At 44.8% G+C, this 17,854-nt stretch overlaps 1 protein-coding gene across 1 annotated transcript in view; it reads left to right on the top strand.

Moving 5' to 3' along the window:
- The window catches only part of grm7 (glutamate metabotropic receptor 7), a 269,504-nt gene that overhangs the window by 114,027 nt on the left and 137,623 nt on the right, over positions 1 to 17,854 (top strand). The window contains exons 3-4 of the mRNA XM_069677516.1: positions 11,834 to 11,969; positions 13,003 to 13,157. Of these exons, the coding sequence (XP_069533617.1) occupies positions 11,834 to 11,969; positions 13,003 to 13,157 (291 nt within the window). The remainder of the gene's footprint in view (positions 1 to 11,833; positions 11,970 to 13,002; positions 13,158 to 17,854) is intronic.

Here is a 17,854-nt window from a genome sequence, read left to right as displayed (position 1 = left end):
ACATTTCTGCTGACATTTACGGTTCCCAGACTCTACATTTTGATGACTTCCCAGACTTTTCCTCCAGCGCCCCCATCAGGTCTCTCTCCCGCCTCTCCAATACAGCAGCTGCTTTAAAGGCCCTACGCTTCAGAACATGACTCTGTCGGTTCAAGCTATCTCGATCTTTAACTCTCGATTACTGTTTTGGCGTTGAAGCCGGGCGACATGTCAGTCCTTCCAGGAAGTTGCGATGTTATGTTCCCGCAAATTCACCCAATTGCAACTTTTCTGCAAATTTGACAAATAAACTGCAGCTGCTGCAAAACATCTCTCAACACTTTTTCCTTCAACAGGAAAATAAAAACCAAAATATAAATATATGAAAGCAGTTTGGGTGTGTTTGGGCTGACAAATAAAAGATCACATGGGAAACACAACAAATATGTACCAAACATTTAGGATGTTCTGCCTGATTAAAGCAGCTTCTGTCAGATCCAGACTTTAGATGCGACAAAGCTTAAAATCCTCGTCTCTCTGCATCTGTTGATCTGCTCAGCTCCTTCTGTGGGATTCTCTAAGATGAAAAGAAAACACAAAAACAAAGTTGTTTTTCTTACATTTCTTTCATCTGATGAAAACAACGTGTCTGAAGTATTTGTGAGAAATTAAACAGGGCCGAGACGAGTCAGGGCTCTTATTTTGAAAGGCACAGAAACGCTCTCTCCTCTGGAGCTCCGTGTTTCGACATGTTGTCGATGGTCACCGAACGCTGTGGAGTGCAGAATGTAGACGGTGACCCGGAGGTGGCCGCTGCTCTCAGCCGCGTGTCCCTAACGCGCTCGCTCAGCCCGTTACACAAACACAGCTTTGATTTCTGCTGATGGCTCTGATGGTGCTGATGAAAGCGTCTCTCCCTCTTTTTAGGATTCAGCCGCTCTCAAAGCAAACCTATTACAACTTATCTGATCAAACGCTGTAAAATATTCACGATGCTTCTGCATGTTTCTGCATTTTTAACCACTTCAGACTTTCTTAATCTCATGTTTCCACGACTACGGATCAAATTCTATCTCACAGTTTAATCCAATTATCCTCCTCAGATATCTTTTCAGCACGAGCAAAATTAAATGTGCAGGCTTAGGCTGTCTATAATAAGAATAATAATCCTATCTAAAGTTATTTATTATTATAATATTATTAATATTATTATTCTGATCTGGCTTATTCTGTCAGAACTTATTTTATGTTCAATATTTGTGTCTAAAAAAGACAAAATAAAAGTTCAAATAAACATAAAACACAAAAATCCATCAAACTATTTATGTGCTTTTTCTTTTGTAATTTTCACAATGTAAAATTAAAGTTAACAAAATAAATTAATTTGAAGTAAAAATAAAAAGTAACACAGGATTACATCACTTCCTGTCGCTCAGGTGTGAAAAGACACGAAGTATAAGAAGTAAGCCACTGCCTTAATAATTATAATAATAATAATTATAATAATAATAATAATACATTTTATTTAGAAGCGCCTTTCAGGACACTCAAGGTCGCTGTACAAACAAGAAAACACCAACAAGAGTAAAACAAACCAGATAAAATAATTAAGAGTGGGTGAGGGACAGTGCTGAGAGTTAGGGAGAGTAGGTGAGGCGGAACAGATGAGTTTTGAGTTTAGATTTAAAGATGGGGAGGGTGGTACAGTTTCCGAGGTCGGGTGGGAGGGAATTCCAGAGCTGGGAAGCAGAGCAGCTGAAAGCTCTGGCCCCCATGGTGCTGAGGCGGGCAGGGGGTACGGTGAGGAGGATGGAGGAGGAAGACCGGAGGGTGCGGGATGGAGTGGCAATGTGCAGGAGGTCGGAGAGGTAAGGAGGGGCGAGGTTGTGAATAGATTTGAAAGTATACAGAAGGATTTTGTAGGTGATCCGTTGGGTGATTGGGAGCCGGTGGAGTTGCTGTAGGATGGGGGTGATGTGGTGGGAAGAAGGTGTTCTGGTGATGATCCGGGTCGGCAGAGTTCTGGACAAGCCTGCATTCTTTAATGTCCAGCAGGGGGCGACTCCACTGGTTCTAAAAGAAGTCTGATCCTATAGAAGTCTATGAGAACATGCTCCTCCTCCTCTCCTGATTTATTCCCTCAGTAAACATGTTCCTGATGACTTTATGGTCTCAGTCTCTAGTTTCAAGTCTTCTTCAACACAGCATGATGTTCATTTAGTCTCTGATGCTCCCATTGAGAGTCACACAGACCAGGAAGAGGGGAGGGTTTAGGGCGGGGCTACCTGTGATTGACAAGGCGCTACCATGGCGACCTAAAAAATCTCTTGTTCAGCGTTTGGTTGTAAAGACGCTTTAAGGAGTCGACTGTTCATTTTCTCAGTATGAACATTTGGTTTGAAGCCTGTTTGAAGCTAGCCAAAAGTAGCATCACAATTATCGTGGATTACAGAAGCATCCTGCTAACCAAGCTAGCATTAGCCGATTAACCCTAACCCCTCGCTCCTCTGTAGCTCCACCCTCTCGTCCAAATATGGTCACTTCTGTTTCCAGAAAACCAAGATGGCGACAGACAAAGCTTCAAACTTCAGAGCAGTCCACTTTTTATATGCAGTCAATGATCTAAATGATCTGTTATCATCTGTTAAGAGCCTCTGCCTTTTGGAGTAAGCTTAGAGTTACCATGACCTGGATGACTGAGAACCTTCACAGACCAGATCAGCATATCTCTGTGACCATCCTCCCCTTTGTCTCGGTGCATGGGTTTACTTCCTGTTACATAAGACTCTCTGTAACTGTTCCCCGTCAAAGTAAAAGCTCTCTCCTGCTGTCAGACTTCTGCTCATGTATTTTGAAACAGTTTTCAAAGTTTTTCCACAGAAAACTTCAGCAGGTTACATCCTGAGGAACACAGAAAGTACATCACAGGAGACTTAAAGTGCTCCTCGGCTGAGTCGTAGATTGGTATCAGTCTGGACCGGCAGCGGTGCGTTTGTGTGTCGGGCTGAGGCAGAGTCTCCGTGGAACGACAGACTCAGAGATAGGCAGACAATGACATAAACACAGAGTGACACGTTCGCTGTCTCTGCTTTGACTTGAAGTCTTCTCTTGGTTCTATCTTTAAAAGAGTCTCACTTCCTTTGGCTCACAAGTGAAGATAAGAAGGTCGGACTGGAGGTCGGAGGACGGCTCCCACAGGAGCAGAGCTGCTTTCACAGGTGTCTGTCTCTGTCTGCAGAGCTCTGAACTTCCCTCCTCCACCCACGCGATAAAGACTTAAACGGCCTCGCTCCGTCCTACCTGAGCGCCTCAAGTCTCTGAAGTCTGTGTGTAACTTTCTGTATCATAAGTCACCTTTCTCACTCCAAAAAACTACGATTACATCAACAGACACATTTTTATAACAAAGTTACACACAAACACATCTGACTTCAAGTTTCAAGTACAAAAAGAAATCAAAATGCGAGCCTCTCATGACCCCGCCCACTTTAGTTAAGCTTCCTACACACATGTGTCGTCTGTTACTACATGTGTGATTCTGTGAAATACAATACGTTAGCTAATTAGCGGATGATTGACTGCTTTACTTTTACTACTGATAAGAGACAAGGGAGAGAAGATGAAGGACACAAACAATGATGAAGAAGAGGACTGTCTGAAGTTAGCACTGGGGGCTAAAAGTAAGCTACTTCTGTCTCATGCTCTGTGTCTCGGGCTAACGATAGCTACAGCTAGCAGGCAGCAGCTAGCGAGCAGGAGTTCTCTATGTTCTCGTGATTGTTGTCGTAGACTTTTTGTTTCAGTCAGTGGTAACCTACAAAGGTTACAAACGTTCCTGAGATCATTGGATCTGCTTTTTCTGTTATTGTCGATGCATCATAAATCTGCAATGAACGTCAAGCTGTAGCTCCTCCAATCACGCGATCCTGGTGCTGTTACTGGATGTGTAGCCGGTGTGGATCTTGTGCTGTGCTGGTGCACGATGCATTGTACGTTTATGTGTTGGACTATTGTCTGTCAGGGGAACATTACAGTTCTACTCAGCTTTCTCATGCCTTTATTTCCTGGTTTGCACCATTAAAGGGTTAATACGTCCCCAGCAGAGAGCGTCCCCGTGGCCCCCTTGGCCCCTGTGGCCCCCGTGGCCCCCGTGTCGTGCTGTACGGCAGGAGACGTATGAGGTTGTGATAAGCAGCTTTGGATCCCGACACTGTGTTCGATTCCAGCTGTCGTTGTGACCATTCAGCCCTGAAAACACGCAGCAGTGACTCACACCTCGACCTTGTAAGTTCTGACGCTCGCAGCCATAACTCCAACACTGATCTGGAGGAGAATGAGGTTATAACTCAGTCCACTGCTCACACACACACACACACACACACACACACACGCATACCCACGCACACACACAGATGTGGACATACTTTAAGCGAAGAATGATCACCAGGATCAATATTTAGTCACGGGTAATACAGATAAATTCTGCTGCTGGCTCTGAGCGGAGTGTTGTTAGTGTGCAGGCGGCAGAGGAGGCGATCAGTCGTCGGTCCTAAAGAGCGCTGTCAGGACGGGACTCCAGACCTCAGAGTGCAGGCCGAGGAGGACGAGGAGGAGTGAGCGTGATCGGGAAGTGAGCTGCTGTTTAGTGACAGACGTGTCTGACAAGGCCGATGAGGAGGGTTTCTTCATCTGAAACCTTCCAGGACCGTGAGAGTTTCAGTTTACACGCAGTTAAACTTTCTCCTTCCTCCTGGACAATCTCTACTTCCTGGACACGTGTTCCAGTTTTACACACAAAAGAAAAAGGCTGGAGACGGAGTGTAACAGAGTTTCTTGTCCTGTTCCTTTGTGTTTCTTGTTTTACAGTTAATTTCAATATGTTACCTCTGCTTTGTTCAGACTGCAGATTGCATTGTTTGTGCAGATTTCACTCTGCTCCTTAAATCACTTAAATCTTCTGAGGAGCTGATTTGTTTTGAGCCATGAAGTGTTTCCCTGTGGGCCAAACACAAGTGTCCTCTGTGACGCAGTGTAAATGTTTGTCAGGTTTAAAGAGCTTCAAAATCCAAATCTGTCCAACATAAGTACTGCAAGGACTCTTTAGTCCCAGGAGGGCCTGAAAGGTTCCTCCAGAACAGTGTCTGTGTTTCCACCGAGGTCTGAAGACCTGTGAGGATGGATCAGTCTGCTGACGTGTGAAAGACTCAGAAATCGAACCAATCAGAAATGTTCAACTCTGCAAATCCCACCCCCAAAGTCCTGGTGCTTTTAAGACTCTGCCCTATCAGGGAGCTTAATTTAGCCCCCGGTCCCTGCAGGGGGAAGACCTCCTGTAGTCTGTAGTTCTTGCAGTTATAATGTACTTTTTTATTTTGTCTATGCTAGGTGCTGTAAAAAGACCGCTGTACTTATTAGAAGTGTTGATAAGAAAGCCTGCACCTAAAATATCAGCCTCATCACGGCTGCAGAACCCTATACAGTGATCCTACGCACAGCCGACCTTCAGCGTTAGACTGCAGATTGAAGGGACGCTCATGTGAAACTCGTCCTGTTGAACACCTCAGTGTGAACTCTGCAGTAACACACCTGCAGCTGATGGACGAGCGGTGGACGTCTCACATGTCGGTGCTGGTGGAGCTGCTGGTGTAGAAAAACTCACTCTGAATGGACATGACATCACGGCGAGCCACTGATCACCCTGATGGATTCTTTACGCCCGAGCGGACACAGTCTGATCAATAGAGCTGTAAGTGTGCGTGTGTGTGTGTGTGTGTGTGTGTGTGACAGCCCTGTGTCGTCCTGTGTTGTCTCCCCTGGAGACATTATGACAGTAATCTATGTGGACGGGTCAATCTCACAGGTGCTCAGTGGTGCAGCAGGTTGCGTGACTTCTGTCCCCCCCCCGCCTGCCTGGCTCCGAGCAACAGGAGTGAAAACAATTGCATACTTAGATTAAAACGTTTGCTGGATTTTTCACCTGTTTCTCACCTGTTTGCATCAGAAGCTTCACACGTGATGAGTTTAGCTGTAGCTGCAGGACCTTTTCCAGGGAGGAGGAACTTTTGGAGGGTCTAAATAAAGACCTGGAGACTTTACACCTGAAACGTCCCTGCCAAGGTGGCTGTAATTGTGATTTGCTGCAGGAACTATGGTCTTCAGCAGGAACCACAGGACGGGCACAGGAGTCTGAATAACGTCCTGGGGTCTTTATTTAACTCCCAAAAGTTCCCCCGGGGATACACAGACTTTGGGGCGCGCCTTAGACAGCTGATTTCTGAGTGGTGGAGAACAGGTGTGACTTTTTCACACCTCAGCAAACTAACTTTCTGAAGACCTCAGTTCAGACAATAAGCTGGAGGAACTTTTTAGCACCTTCTTGGACAAACAGTCCCTGGAAACGCAGCGAGGTTGACGCCTCTTTGAAGACTCTGCTGACTTTACAGGAGACACGAAACATTAGGGAGCGTCTGCAAATGTGAAAATAAATCTTTCCTTGGACCGTATTTTCTTTGTGTTCAAACTTCAAACCTGCGCTGACGGATGTTTCGTCCTCTCGCTCTCTGCAGAAAGAATCACATCCACCACTTTGTGTTTCCACATCCAGCAGTTTCACAACACGACGTTCATTAGAAGCCATCTTTGTGTCCTCCTGATGAATGTTAGTCCACCATTCTCTCTCTTTCACCTCTGCTTTTGGTCTCCACCAATTTAACACCAACTGAGTTAAATTTCTGCCTCTTTAGCTGCTAAATGTTCACCAGCTAATCTCTGTGTCTGTCAGCTGTGAGCAGGTGGAGAACGGTGGCTGTATCTCTTTGGTAAATGGTAAATGAACTGTACGACCACTCAAAGCTGCTTTTACACTACATGACACATTCACACATTCACACACTGATGGGAGAGGCTGCTACCTAAAGTGCCCAACTGTCAATCAGTGATCACATTCAGCAGTTCAGTGTCTTGCCCAAGGACACTTCAGCACGTGGACTGAGAGAGCTGGGGATCGAACCTCCGATCTTCTGTTTGAAAGACAACCACTGAGCCACAGCCGCCCCATAGACTTCCTAGACTTGAAAATTAGACTGCAGAGAATTAAAATAATCCTCCTCCAACAACAACACCCGCAGTCGCTCCCAGCGATCTCACCGCCCGATCAGCCAGCAGAGCTTTGTTTCCCGGGTCCTCTGTTCTCCGATGTGAGACTCAAACGTTAAAGAGCTTCAGCACGTGGAACGAGTCCAGCTGTGCTGAAGAGTCTCTGCTCGCTCCAGAAGCTTCTGTGAGTCAATTCAATCGTTCTGACCCGAAGACAAGAGGCGATAGAAGAAGCATCTATTGATCCTCAGGGGAAACTCATGAGTTGTACAGCACAAAGATACAAGTGGGTTCAGAGTACATTTTTATTACATAGAGGTATGAAGCATACAGCGATCAGCCATGACATTATGACCACCTTCCTGATATTGTGTCGGCCCCTGACCTGTCGAGGGACGGACTCCACCTGACCTCTGAAGGTGTGCTGAGGTATCTGACACTAAGACGTGAGCAGCAGATCCTGTGAGTCCTGTAAATGTTTGGCTACGTGTGAAGATACAAGCGCAACGCTTCATTATTGAAGAACTTATTTAACTGTGTTTTCATGATTTTCATATAAAAGTTGAAGAATTAAATATTAACACTCGGCCTCAGACTGCCTGTGTGCTGAGAGGGAAGCTGTTTGTGAACCTGGGTTTAACTGAACAGAAGCACTGTGTGACATGTGTTCATATAATCCATGAAACGTTTGCAGACATCAGGCTGACGTGGTCCTGATGCAGAGCGATGTAAATGTATAAAGCTACAGAGCAAAGAGCTCAGAGGGGGTTATGAGGTATTGACCACTGCTCGCTCGAAGCCACATGTTTTATTCATGGTCTGAAACGTGCGGCCTTTTCCTCGTACACATATTTGATCTCCGTTTTTCATTAGAATCTGGGATGAGGAGTCGTGCTGAGATATTCTAACAGAACGAGTCTCCTCTTCGTCCTTCATGAAGACAAACGGATCAAATAAAATCTCCTGTCAGTGACGAGAATCGAGAGGTGGCTCCGTCAGCTCCTCAGCAGCTCTTCATCTTCAGAAAAACTCATTCGTACATTTTATCCAGCTGCGTTTGTCATTCACATAAATCACTTTAAATGTTCAGTGTTCATTTACTCAAAGTGTTTCAAGTATGAACACAATGAATGAAGACACATGTATTGCTCATGTGAGATTGTTTTTAAATGTTATTACAAAAGTGAAACATATTTAAACTTCACATGTACGTGGTTTGTTTATTACTGCCGACTTGTTCGCTTTATTTTGAAAGTCTAACAGGATATTGCATATTTGTTCTCGCCTATTTGTCCAAGTCTAATCGGCCTCTTCAGTTATTGTTGCTAACATTGCATATTTGCTAACCTGAGCGCTTTACTTTGAAAGCCTAACAGGACATTTCCTCTTCATTGTTGCTAACTTGGTGGCTTTATTCTCAGTGATCAACAGGACGTTGTACGTTCCCTGTTGCTATCTTGATTGCTTCGATGTGATAGGCTAAGAAGACCATCATTGCTTACTTGAGCACTTAGTTTTGAACATGTTTATTATTGCTTACTTGGCTCTGGAGTCCTTCTCGTCCACAAGTGATGCTCGAGGGGAACCTACATGGTTTTATTTTGAAGGGAAGGGCCGCTGACAGTGGGAGTGAGAGCGTGTTTAAAGGCAGTGTGTGATATGGTTCAAGTTAAATCTCAGAAATCTGTTTTATATTCGACGATTTAAGAGACACAGCGAGTCCTTGTCGAGGCGGGAGACGTACTCAGATCCCTTCAGGCAGATATTATTAAAGATTTGATCTGCTGCTCTGTTCTCATTGATTATCTGTTCGATGCTCTGGTTCACTGCTTTTCAGAATAAAAGCTGTAAAAAAAGAACCTCTGTACTTCCTGCTCAGTAGCAAACAGACAGACACAGTTAGCAAGTAGCTTGTGACCACATTGTAGCATTGAGCAGCTAAAGAGACGGATATTCCCTCCAGCAGGAGGTGGAGACCAAAACAGAGCTATAAGAGGGTATGTTATATTTGTCTGTATGTAAAGTAAAAGGTGATTTTTCATTCATTTCCAAAGCAGAGAAGTCGACAAAAACAGTGATGACTGCAGGTTTAGAAGAGAACGAAGTGAGACAGCGTATACTGCACCGAGTCAAAGCGACGTCTACATAAGCAGACTTGTCGTCTTCGCCTCAGTTGAATTAACGTGACTGCAGCTCCCCACCTGCTGAGGGAGGAGGCACATCTATCAGCTGTTAATGATGAGAAGAATCCTCTGTCGCAAACATTTGTTTTCCCAGAACTCTCTGAGCGCTCCTGAAGCAGCGTGATGAGGTGATACATCAGCAGCCAGCGAGGAAGCTAATTAAGGAGGGATGTCGATCAACTTAATGTCTGCCTCTCTTCACTGTGAGCTGCACGACAGCTGTGACTTCCTGTCTCTCTGCTGCTTTAACACAAAAGCTCTGCTCAGGACTGCAGCTGAGAAACAAGGTTCAGTGTATGTGATCATTACTGGTTATTATTGACTAGTGACATATTTGGGATCTTGCTCCAGTAGATGTGTTCATCCTGCAGCAGTGAAACAGGCTGTAATGGCTGCAACATAATCCTTGATGGGTCAAAGGTCGTCCACTAAAAGTTCTTGTTGTTTCCACTGACAGGCTCAGATTGTTCTTCTAAGTGTGTGACAACATGACAGAAAGGATCCCTACAGAGATAGACCTTTTTGTTACCGAGGAAGATGATTGTTTTAACCACACACAGACGTTACATCGCTCTCTGCACACACACCAGACTCCATTCAGAAAAACACTGATTTAAGCTCACAGAACAGGAGCTGCTGCTGCCTCGATCGGCTGTTATTATCTGCACAACAGGAGCATGTAATGATTAAAACGTTGAAGAGTTCATGGGGTTGAAGTGGTTTATTTACATTGTAGTCCGGATTCATTAACATATCACCTTCATGCACCCCAGAGCCGACCTGAAGTGCTCTTTGGCGTCGTAGCTGATCTCATTTGTGATTCTAGGAGGAATAAAGACCTCTGACTCGTCCTCGTCTCGCCTCCATGACAGCAGCCGCTCTTAAAGGCCAAACTCTTTGAGCAAAGTCCTCACGCTCCTGTTCGCAAGAACTCGTGTGAGCCAAATGTCGACAAGGAGGGTGCAAAGAAATCTTAATGAAGAGGTCATCAGATTCAAATGTGCATGACCGGCAGAGGTGGCACATTCTTTACTCAAGAACAAGTACAGATACTGGTGTTAAAGACACGCTGGTGAAAGTACTGACCGAACGTGTGTCCTGCAGTAACAGTGTCGCATCCAGACTCCTATATAAAGTAGAGTGTCCCTCTGAAGGACATGTCTTAGTTTGAGTTTGTGGATGATAGTTTAATATTTAAAGCATGTTATGATTCCTTATTTACAGCGATCCCTGCAGGTGTCATGCAGTCCTCCACACACAGAGGACTCCATGTGTTTGATTCTTCCCTCTGCAGAAACACAGGAGCACCTCTTCTGATGGCAGGCACACATCCTCATACCTGTACATCAGCATGGAACACAGTAAAAGTTTTGTCTGCAGTTTGGTTCGCTTTAGAAAAAGTTTAAAGCAGTTACAGTTATCGCGTGATGTTATAAACTAGTGATGATTAAAAGACTGACTTTTAGTTTCACACAGAACTTGAACTCTGCTCATATCGCTCCTTGAACACACCCCGAACAGACTTTTAAAAACTTTGTCAACTAATCTATTTTTAAAGATTCTGCATAAAGAGACCAGCTTTTCGTTCAGGAAGTCTTTGGGTTCGTAGTCCCAGTAGTATTGACCAATCCCATATCGGCAGGCTTTGGTTGTGAGCAGTAAGAAACAGCGAAAGAGGTGGAATGCAATCCGTCCTGACATCCCAGCTCCCATCAGCTCCCATTATCTATTTATTATTCTCTATAAATAGACGTCTGAATGTGAGCGCAGCGAGGAGTTCCTCATTAGACGCTGTCTCTCAACTCCAACTCCATTCTCGCTTCTGAAGTTGTAGTCGCGCTGTAAACAATGCAGCGCGAGGAAAAGGAAGTCCTTCATCACTAAGCGCTGCTGTCGATCCCAGAGGATGTATCAACGACAGAAGACAGTCGGTGGGTTTTCAGATTGCTCACCATCTCTAACTTTAATCATACGATCGGTGTGGTAAAAAAGGTGAACAGACATGACATTGGTGTTATTGGTGTGGACGGTTTTAAGCTCACATGCAGCAGCTGTAATGTTGACCTGTTAACTATTCAAACATGCTGAATGACAGAAACGATTCATGATCGTTTGGATCAAAACGTTTTAATTCGAATCATGCGATCAGTTCTCGATCACTCAGAAGGACAAACTGTTTTGTGTTCTTTTAAAAGCTGCACATTTTTTGTACGATGACATTTATTGAAACTTGTCGTCTGAGCCTGCAGCTCCGCGCAGCGTTTTTCCTCACAGTGTGAAGACGACTGAGTTTCTCTGGTTCCATGAAGTGTCAGAGAGAGCAGAGCCGCTTTTCCTTCTGCTGCTGATTCCTTCTCTTGCTGCAGCAGCTTTTCTGCTGCTTTCAACCTTTAGCAGGAACTCTGAACCTGTTTCTTAAAGGTTAACGTCATGGAGGATAACATCAACAAATAACTGGGTTTTACCTTTTTCTGTGTCCTGAGCTGAAAAACTCCTTTTCATCAGGAGACGCTCCCGTTCAGGAAGCAGCACGTCCTGTGATTGTCTGAACACATGAACCTTCTGTGTCTCCTCAGGTGGGATCTGCATCGCTCAGTCACTGAAGATCCCGCACGACCACAAACCCTCCGACTTCGACAAAATCATCCACCTACTGCTGGACACTCGGTACGCCCGGGCCGTCATCCTGTTCGCCTCGGACGAGGACATCAGGTAAACAGCACACTTTATACACACACCTGTGTTGGACAGTGTCCAGGACGGTGGTAGGTAGATGAACTCGGCTGGCTTCTTGTTGCTCCAGAGGTGACTGTTAACACTGAAAATCAACTCCATGTCTAACTTTGAATTGACGCACAACTTTTAAACACAGCTTTATAATGAAAGACATACAGGTTCCATTAATGAATGCTCGTAATCAACTGTTCCCCTCGGCTGTATCAGTTCAATAACAAAGAGGGACTCTCGCCAAGAAGGTGCCCAAGTAACTTTTAGAGACTGTTAGAAGATTTTCAAAATAAAAGCCTAAACTGTAACTGTGTTTTTTTCTCATCCTCTCAAACTGACTGCTGTGATAATGTCGAACACTTACCTATCACATGTCAACGATGTCAAGAGGTGTGTGCGCATCATGAGTTTGTAAAAGACGCAGAGATTACTGAGGGAGGCAGAATCAGAAGATCATGAGTTGCAAGCAAGCAGACTAGAGCTGCGGTCAGACCAACAGTGAAGACAATTAGTTTGACAATGAGAAATAGTGACAATAAACAGGCTGAGAGGATGCTGAAATAACGACATCATGATGCAGGTCTGTAAAGAGTCTGAGTTCATGCCCTGTCAGGTCTGTCTGCAGGACGACGAGAACACTACTTTAAAATGACTGTTTTTTGAATGGGGTTTGGTTTGGCCGTTTCTGATGCTACAGGAGAATCTCATCAGTTATCCTTTTTTGGGACAGAGTCACAGGAATTCAGTCTCTAACTGAACTCACCACAATACGCCAATTTTGAATGAATTGGGATCTTTATGTCGACTTTTTTTAATCGAACATCGGGAAAAGTTCCTTTGCTTTTGGTCTGAACTCGCCTTAACACTGTTAAAAACACGAGACGCGTTCAGTTCCTTACCATGACAACAAACTCTCTGTGAAGTTTTAATGAGTGACACACACACACACACACACACACATACACACACATACACACACTCTTCATGTGACTCAGTGATGGTGTGTGTTTGACTCCAGGGGGATCCTGAACGCCAGTAAGCGAGCGGACCAGGTGGGTCACTTCCTGTGGATCGGCTCAGACAGCTGGGGGGCGAAGAACAGTCCCATCCACCAGCTGGAGGACGCTGCTGTGGGCGCCATCACCATCCTGCCGAAGAGAGCCACCATCAGCGGTACGTTCAATTACAAACCTGTTCTTTATTGTGACCCGCTCTGCTGTGTGAGTTTTCCTCCATCATCAGACAGAACTTTCCCTCTTACTCATTGCATGGTTTCCAGAGAGACACAAAACCTCACAGGAGTCTTTTGTTGATGATCATATATCATCTTCTTCTTCTTCTCTGCTGTGTCTGCAGTTATCTTTGTCCGTCTTTCTGGGGTTTGATTACATTTTTGCCACATGCATGAGGATAAAGAACTGTGTGTCCTGAGACGCTCAGAGATGAGCGGCAGTCAGATGGTGTCTGGCTTTGGGGAACACGATGTTTTATTTAGGAAGGCGAAGAGAGAGACTTCTACATTTGGTGGCAGAGGACTGAATCTCATCTTTGTTCGGTGAATGTTATGTAAGACTGTTAAACTCTTTGGAGCTGCACGCTGTTGTGTTTGATGAATGAATTGTATCAGGTTTTGTGCACAGTGCAAGTTTAAGGAACAAATGGTAACCTGTAGATTCCTTATCCACACGTAAGGTCAAAGATAAGCAGTGTTACCAAACCTCACTCAGTTTTTGTGCAAATTAAGCAACTGCCACATCATGTTAATTGGGGAATATGATGGATGCTGGTTGGTGGATTTTGTTTCTTTAGATGGGGCAGGCTAGCTGTTTCCCCCTTTTCCAGTCTTTATGCTAAGCTAAGCTAACTACCTCTTAGCTCCAGCTTTATATCTACTGCACAGACATAAGAGTGGACTCCTCCTTTAAATTCCCGTGTTTTCAAACCTGGGTTTGATTTCTTTAAACATATTTTGGGGTCTAAATGTTGAATAGGTATAAAAAGTGTTATTATTGTCCCAGTAGATGTGTTCATCCTGCAGCAGTGAAACAGGCTGTGATGGCTGCAACGTAACCCTTGGAGGCGCCCCCTGATCATCCACTTACAGAGCTTTTTTCCCACTGACAGGCTCAGACCTCTCTAGACTTCCATTAGCTACGTGTTTGCTCTGCGAGCTGCTGGATGTTGTGGTGAGATGTCAGGGAGTCACCACAAACCTCTGAGAGTCACCGTGTCAGAGGTCAGCAGGGCTGTGGCCTCTGCCTCGCTCAGCGAATGTCCGTGTGATTACAGGTTGAGACACACATGAGCAGATGACACATTTTAATAAGCGACACAAGAAAGTTTGAGTCAACAATCAAAAAACCAACGAGAAACAATACAAAGCATCCAAGCTAAGTCAAGCTAACTCATGATAGCCATCATAACACATCAATGTTTTAGAGACAGTGGGACTAATGCTTCTCTCACTGCCGGTTATTAAATATTTTAAGATCTAAATTACTTAAAGAAACAAACAGTGTCTGAATGTCTCCAGTAGATGTGTTCATCCTGCAGCAGTGAAACAGGCTGTAATGGCTGCAACATAATCCTTGATGGGTCAAAGGTCGTCCACTAAAAGTTCTTGTTGATTGTTCTTCTAAGTGTGTGACAACATGACAGAAAGGATCCCTACAGAGATAGACCTTTTTGTTACAGAGGAAGATGATTGTTGTAACCACACACAGACGTTACATCGCTCTCTGCACACACACCAGACTCCATTCAGAAAAACACGGAGTTTACTAAATATGTTAAAATATTACCCAACACAGGATTGGTTTTTAAACTGTGTTTAATCAAATTACCCCAGAAACTGAGGCCAGGTAATACTTGAGCCTTTCCTGCAGATTCATCTGGTCTTGACTCTCGTCATAAAAGCCAAACTCTCTCCCTCTCACCTTTTCTTCTCGTGTACCCTCTGATTGAATGGGTCTCTTGCCCTCATACCTGAGTAACCCACAGTGCCCGTCACGGCCCAGCGTCCTCTCCTACCTCTTTATAGCTCGAAAATGTTCATTTCCATAAATCATGTGTCAAAAACGAGGGGACAGACGGTATCACAGAGCACATCGACGGGGACAGAGTGTAGGCGTGCACTAAAGACGGGCCCTAAAGGCAGATCCAAGGTTACGCTCACACTGAGCTCCTCTTCTTGTCTGCATCTTCATCAGGCTCCTGGCATTCGTGTGTCTTTTAAGAGTGTTAGTGAATTAAAGTTTTTAAGAAGAAGAAAAGAGATGTTACAACAATACAAGGGCAACAGACTTACAGAGGCTTTATATGTGTGCAGGAGGGCTCTGATCCTCAAGGAGAAAATCTGATTTGGCTGCTCTTTCATTTGAAGTCAAATATCTTCATTTCTACAGAAGTGGCACAACAAAAGCAGATTAAACTCCTCTTTAAACGTCTCTGTTGGAGAAGACGGCCGCGCTCTGAGTTGTCTGACTAAACTGTGCACCTCCATCTGAACGCTGTCATTAGCATGAATAAAGCAGTCAGTACGGTTCTGTTGTTCTAACAAAGAGAGGTTTCATCTGATCAGCATTTTGTTCATCTTGAGCCGATGATACGAATCTGATGAGCTCAGGTCTGACACACGTTTCACTGTTCTTTCATCCAGGAGAGAGGAATTCTGGTATTTCAAACATGGGCTCTACTTTTACATATTTTTGGATCTAAATTACTTAAAGGTACAAACAGTGTGTGAGTGTCTCCAGTAGATGTGTTCATCCTGCAGCAGTGAAACAGGCTGTAATGGCTGCAACATAATCCTTGATGGGTCAAAGGTCGTCCACTAAAAGTTCTTGTTGTTTCCACTGACAGGCTCAGATTGTTATTCTAAGTGTGTGACAACATGACAGAAAGGATCCCTACAGAGATAGACCTTTTTGTTACAGAGGAAGATGATTGTTTTAACCACACACAGACGTTACATCGCTCTCTGCAAACACACCAGACTCCATTGACAAAACACTGATTTAAGCTCACAGAGCACAGGAGCTGCTGCTCTGCTGCTGCCTCAGTTGATTTTCATATTGTGTGTTTCACAGATATTGTGTTTGACAAATACATAAACAATCAACCAATTGAGGCCGAGGTAGACCAGCTGCTTCCGTTCTGAGTGGAGTGTGGTGGCTTTGAAGAGAGCAAGTTAAGGTACGATCATGGCACCGTTAGATTAACTCACGAACAAACATAAAGCGTGACGATGTGAAAGTCAGAAGTCTGAGCTTTCTATTTAATGAACGCTCCATCTATTATATTTTGATCAGTGTTAACAGACACGTTCTCCTCATAGTGTTAATGAGACTGACGCAAACACACAAGTGTAGTTGTGTGTTGGCTAGCTGCTTTCTGTATGCTGAGCTAAGCTAGCTGCTGGCTAAAGCTTCATTTGCACCTTACATACATGAGAGTGGCATCAGTTTGAGCATTTAAGAGAAACTTATACAGTCAGACTGTCCCTTTAAACTCCTGTAGGACCCACGGTCTGCTGTCGTGGTTAATCGAGCAGTGTTCTCACCTGGTCTGGCCTCAGGACCCACCACCACCTCCTTAATGACGAATCACGACCCCGATTGTTTAACCACTCAAATGTCTCTAATTAAAATCTGTGAGTTTGGAAACAGCACAGTGTGTAGTTCAGCCAAACTGACAAACAGGCAGCGGTGCACAAGAAGAACATCCACTCAGTGAACAGCCTTTTATTTAACTTGAAAACTGCAACAGAAATACAGCGGCTGTCGGGCTCATCGGGTTTGAAGACTGTAGCTGTGATTACCCAATCAGTGGATACATGGAGTGTCCCCGTGTTCTTCAAAATAAAAGCGCAGCAAAGAGCACACCTCCGAGACCAACTGAAAACAGCTCCGCGAGCCACTTTTGGGTCCCGACCCACCAGTTGAGAACCAGGGATGTAGATGATATTCCTGCTGTTGAAGAGTCCCTACAGTCTGCTATAATCTGGATTTCATCGGCACACCAGCGCTCCTTAACTTAACGTCGTCCCTGCTCGCTTTGATTTGATGGATGGTAATAAAACTTTATGATACGATTAAAGTTTTTATAATCGTGGGAACACAACAGTCCGACTGTCTAATGTTGTTTATAAACAAACAGTAAACCTGCGGGGGGGGGGGCTGTGAAAGACAGGGTTTGTTTGCCCCTGAGTCTGCTCTGACAGGCAGATATCACAGCTTGCATGAGCCTCTTGTTGACAGTCTGTTGTCTGGGTCGTATGGAAATGTCTGCAGTGAGAGGAAGGACAAACTCCTCATGTAGGCAGACACCAGGTTTCTGTGCACACGCACTGATTTCAGTTCATGTCGAAAACAGGCAGAAAGACGTTTTCAGGCTGCGTGTGATCACAAATCAATCATTTCAAGTCTCCGCTGAGGTTCTGATCCAAACTGAAGAGGTCACACTGCCTTTGTCTTCTTTTCAGACAAAATACACACAACTGCTGTTTGTCATGTTAACGCAGACAAGAGCTGAACACAGGTCTGCTGCAGGAGAGAGAGGGAGAGAGAGGGAGAGAGAGAGAGAGAGAGAGAGAGAGGGAGAGAGAGAGGGACAGAGAGAGAGAGCGAGAGGCAGAGAGCGAGAGAGAGAGAGAGGGAGAGAGGGAGAGAGAGAGGGACAGAGAGAGGGACAGAGAGAGAGAGCGAGAGGCAGAGAGCGCGAGAGAGAGAGAGGGAGAGAGCGAGAGAGAGAGAGGGACAGAGAGAGGGACAGAGAGAGGGACAGAGAGAGAGAGAGAGAGGGAGAGAGAGAGGGAGAGAGAGAGGGACAGAGAGAGGGACAGAGAGAGGGACAGAGAGAGAGAGCGAGAG

Source organism: Semicossyphus pulcher, unplaced genomic scaffold (assembly GCF_022749685.1).
Source record: "Semicossyphus pulcher isolate SPU_LCO1_2020_fin unplaced genomic scaffold, fSemPul1.0.p SCAF_3, whole genome shotgun sequence".
NCBI classification, from domain to species: Eukaryota; Metazoa; Chordata; class Actinopteri; order Labriformes; family Labridae; genus Semicossyphus; species Semicossyphus pulcher.
Note: the sequence above shows the minus strand (reverse complement) of the source record. Positions and strands in the feature narration are given on the sequence as shown.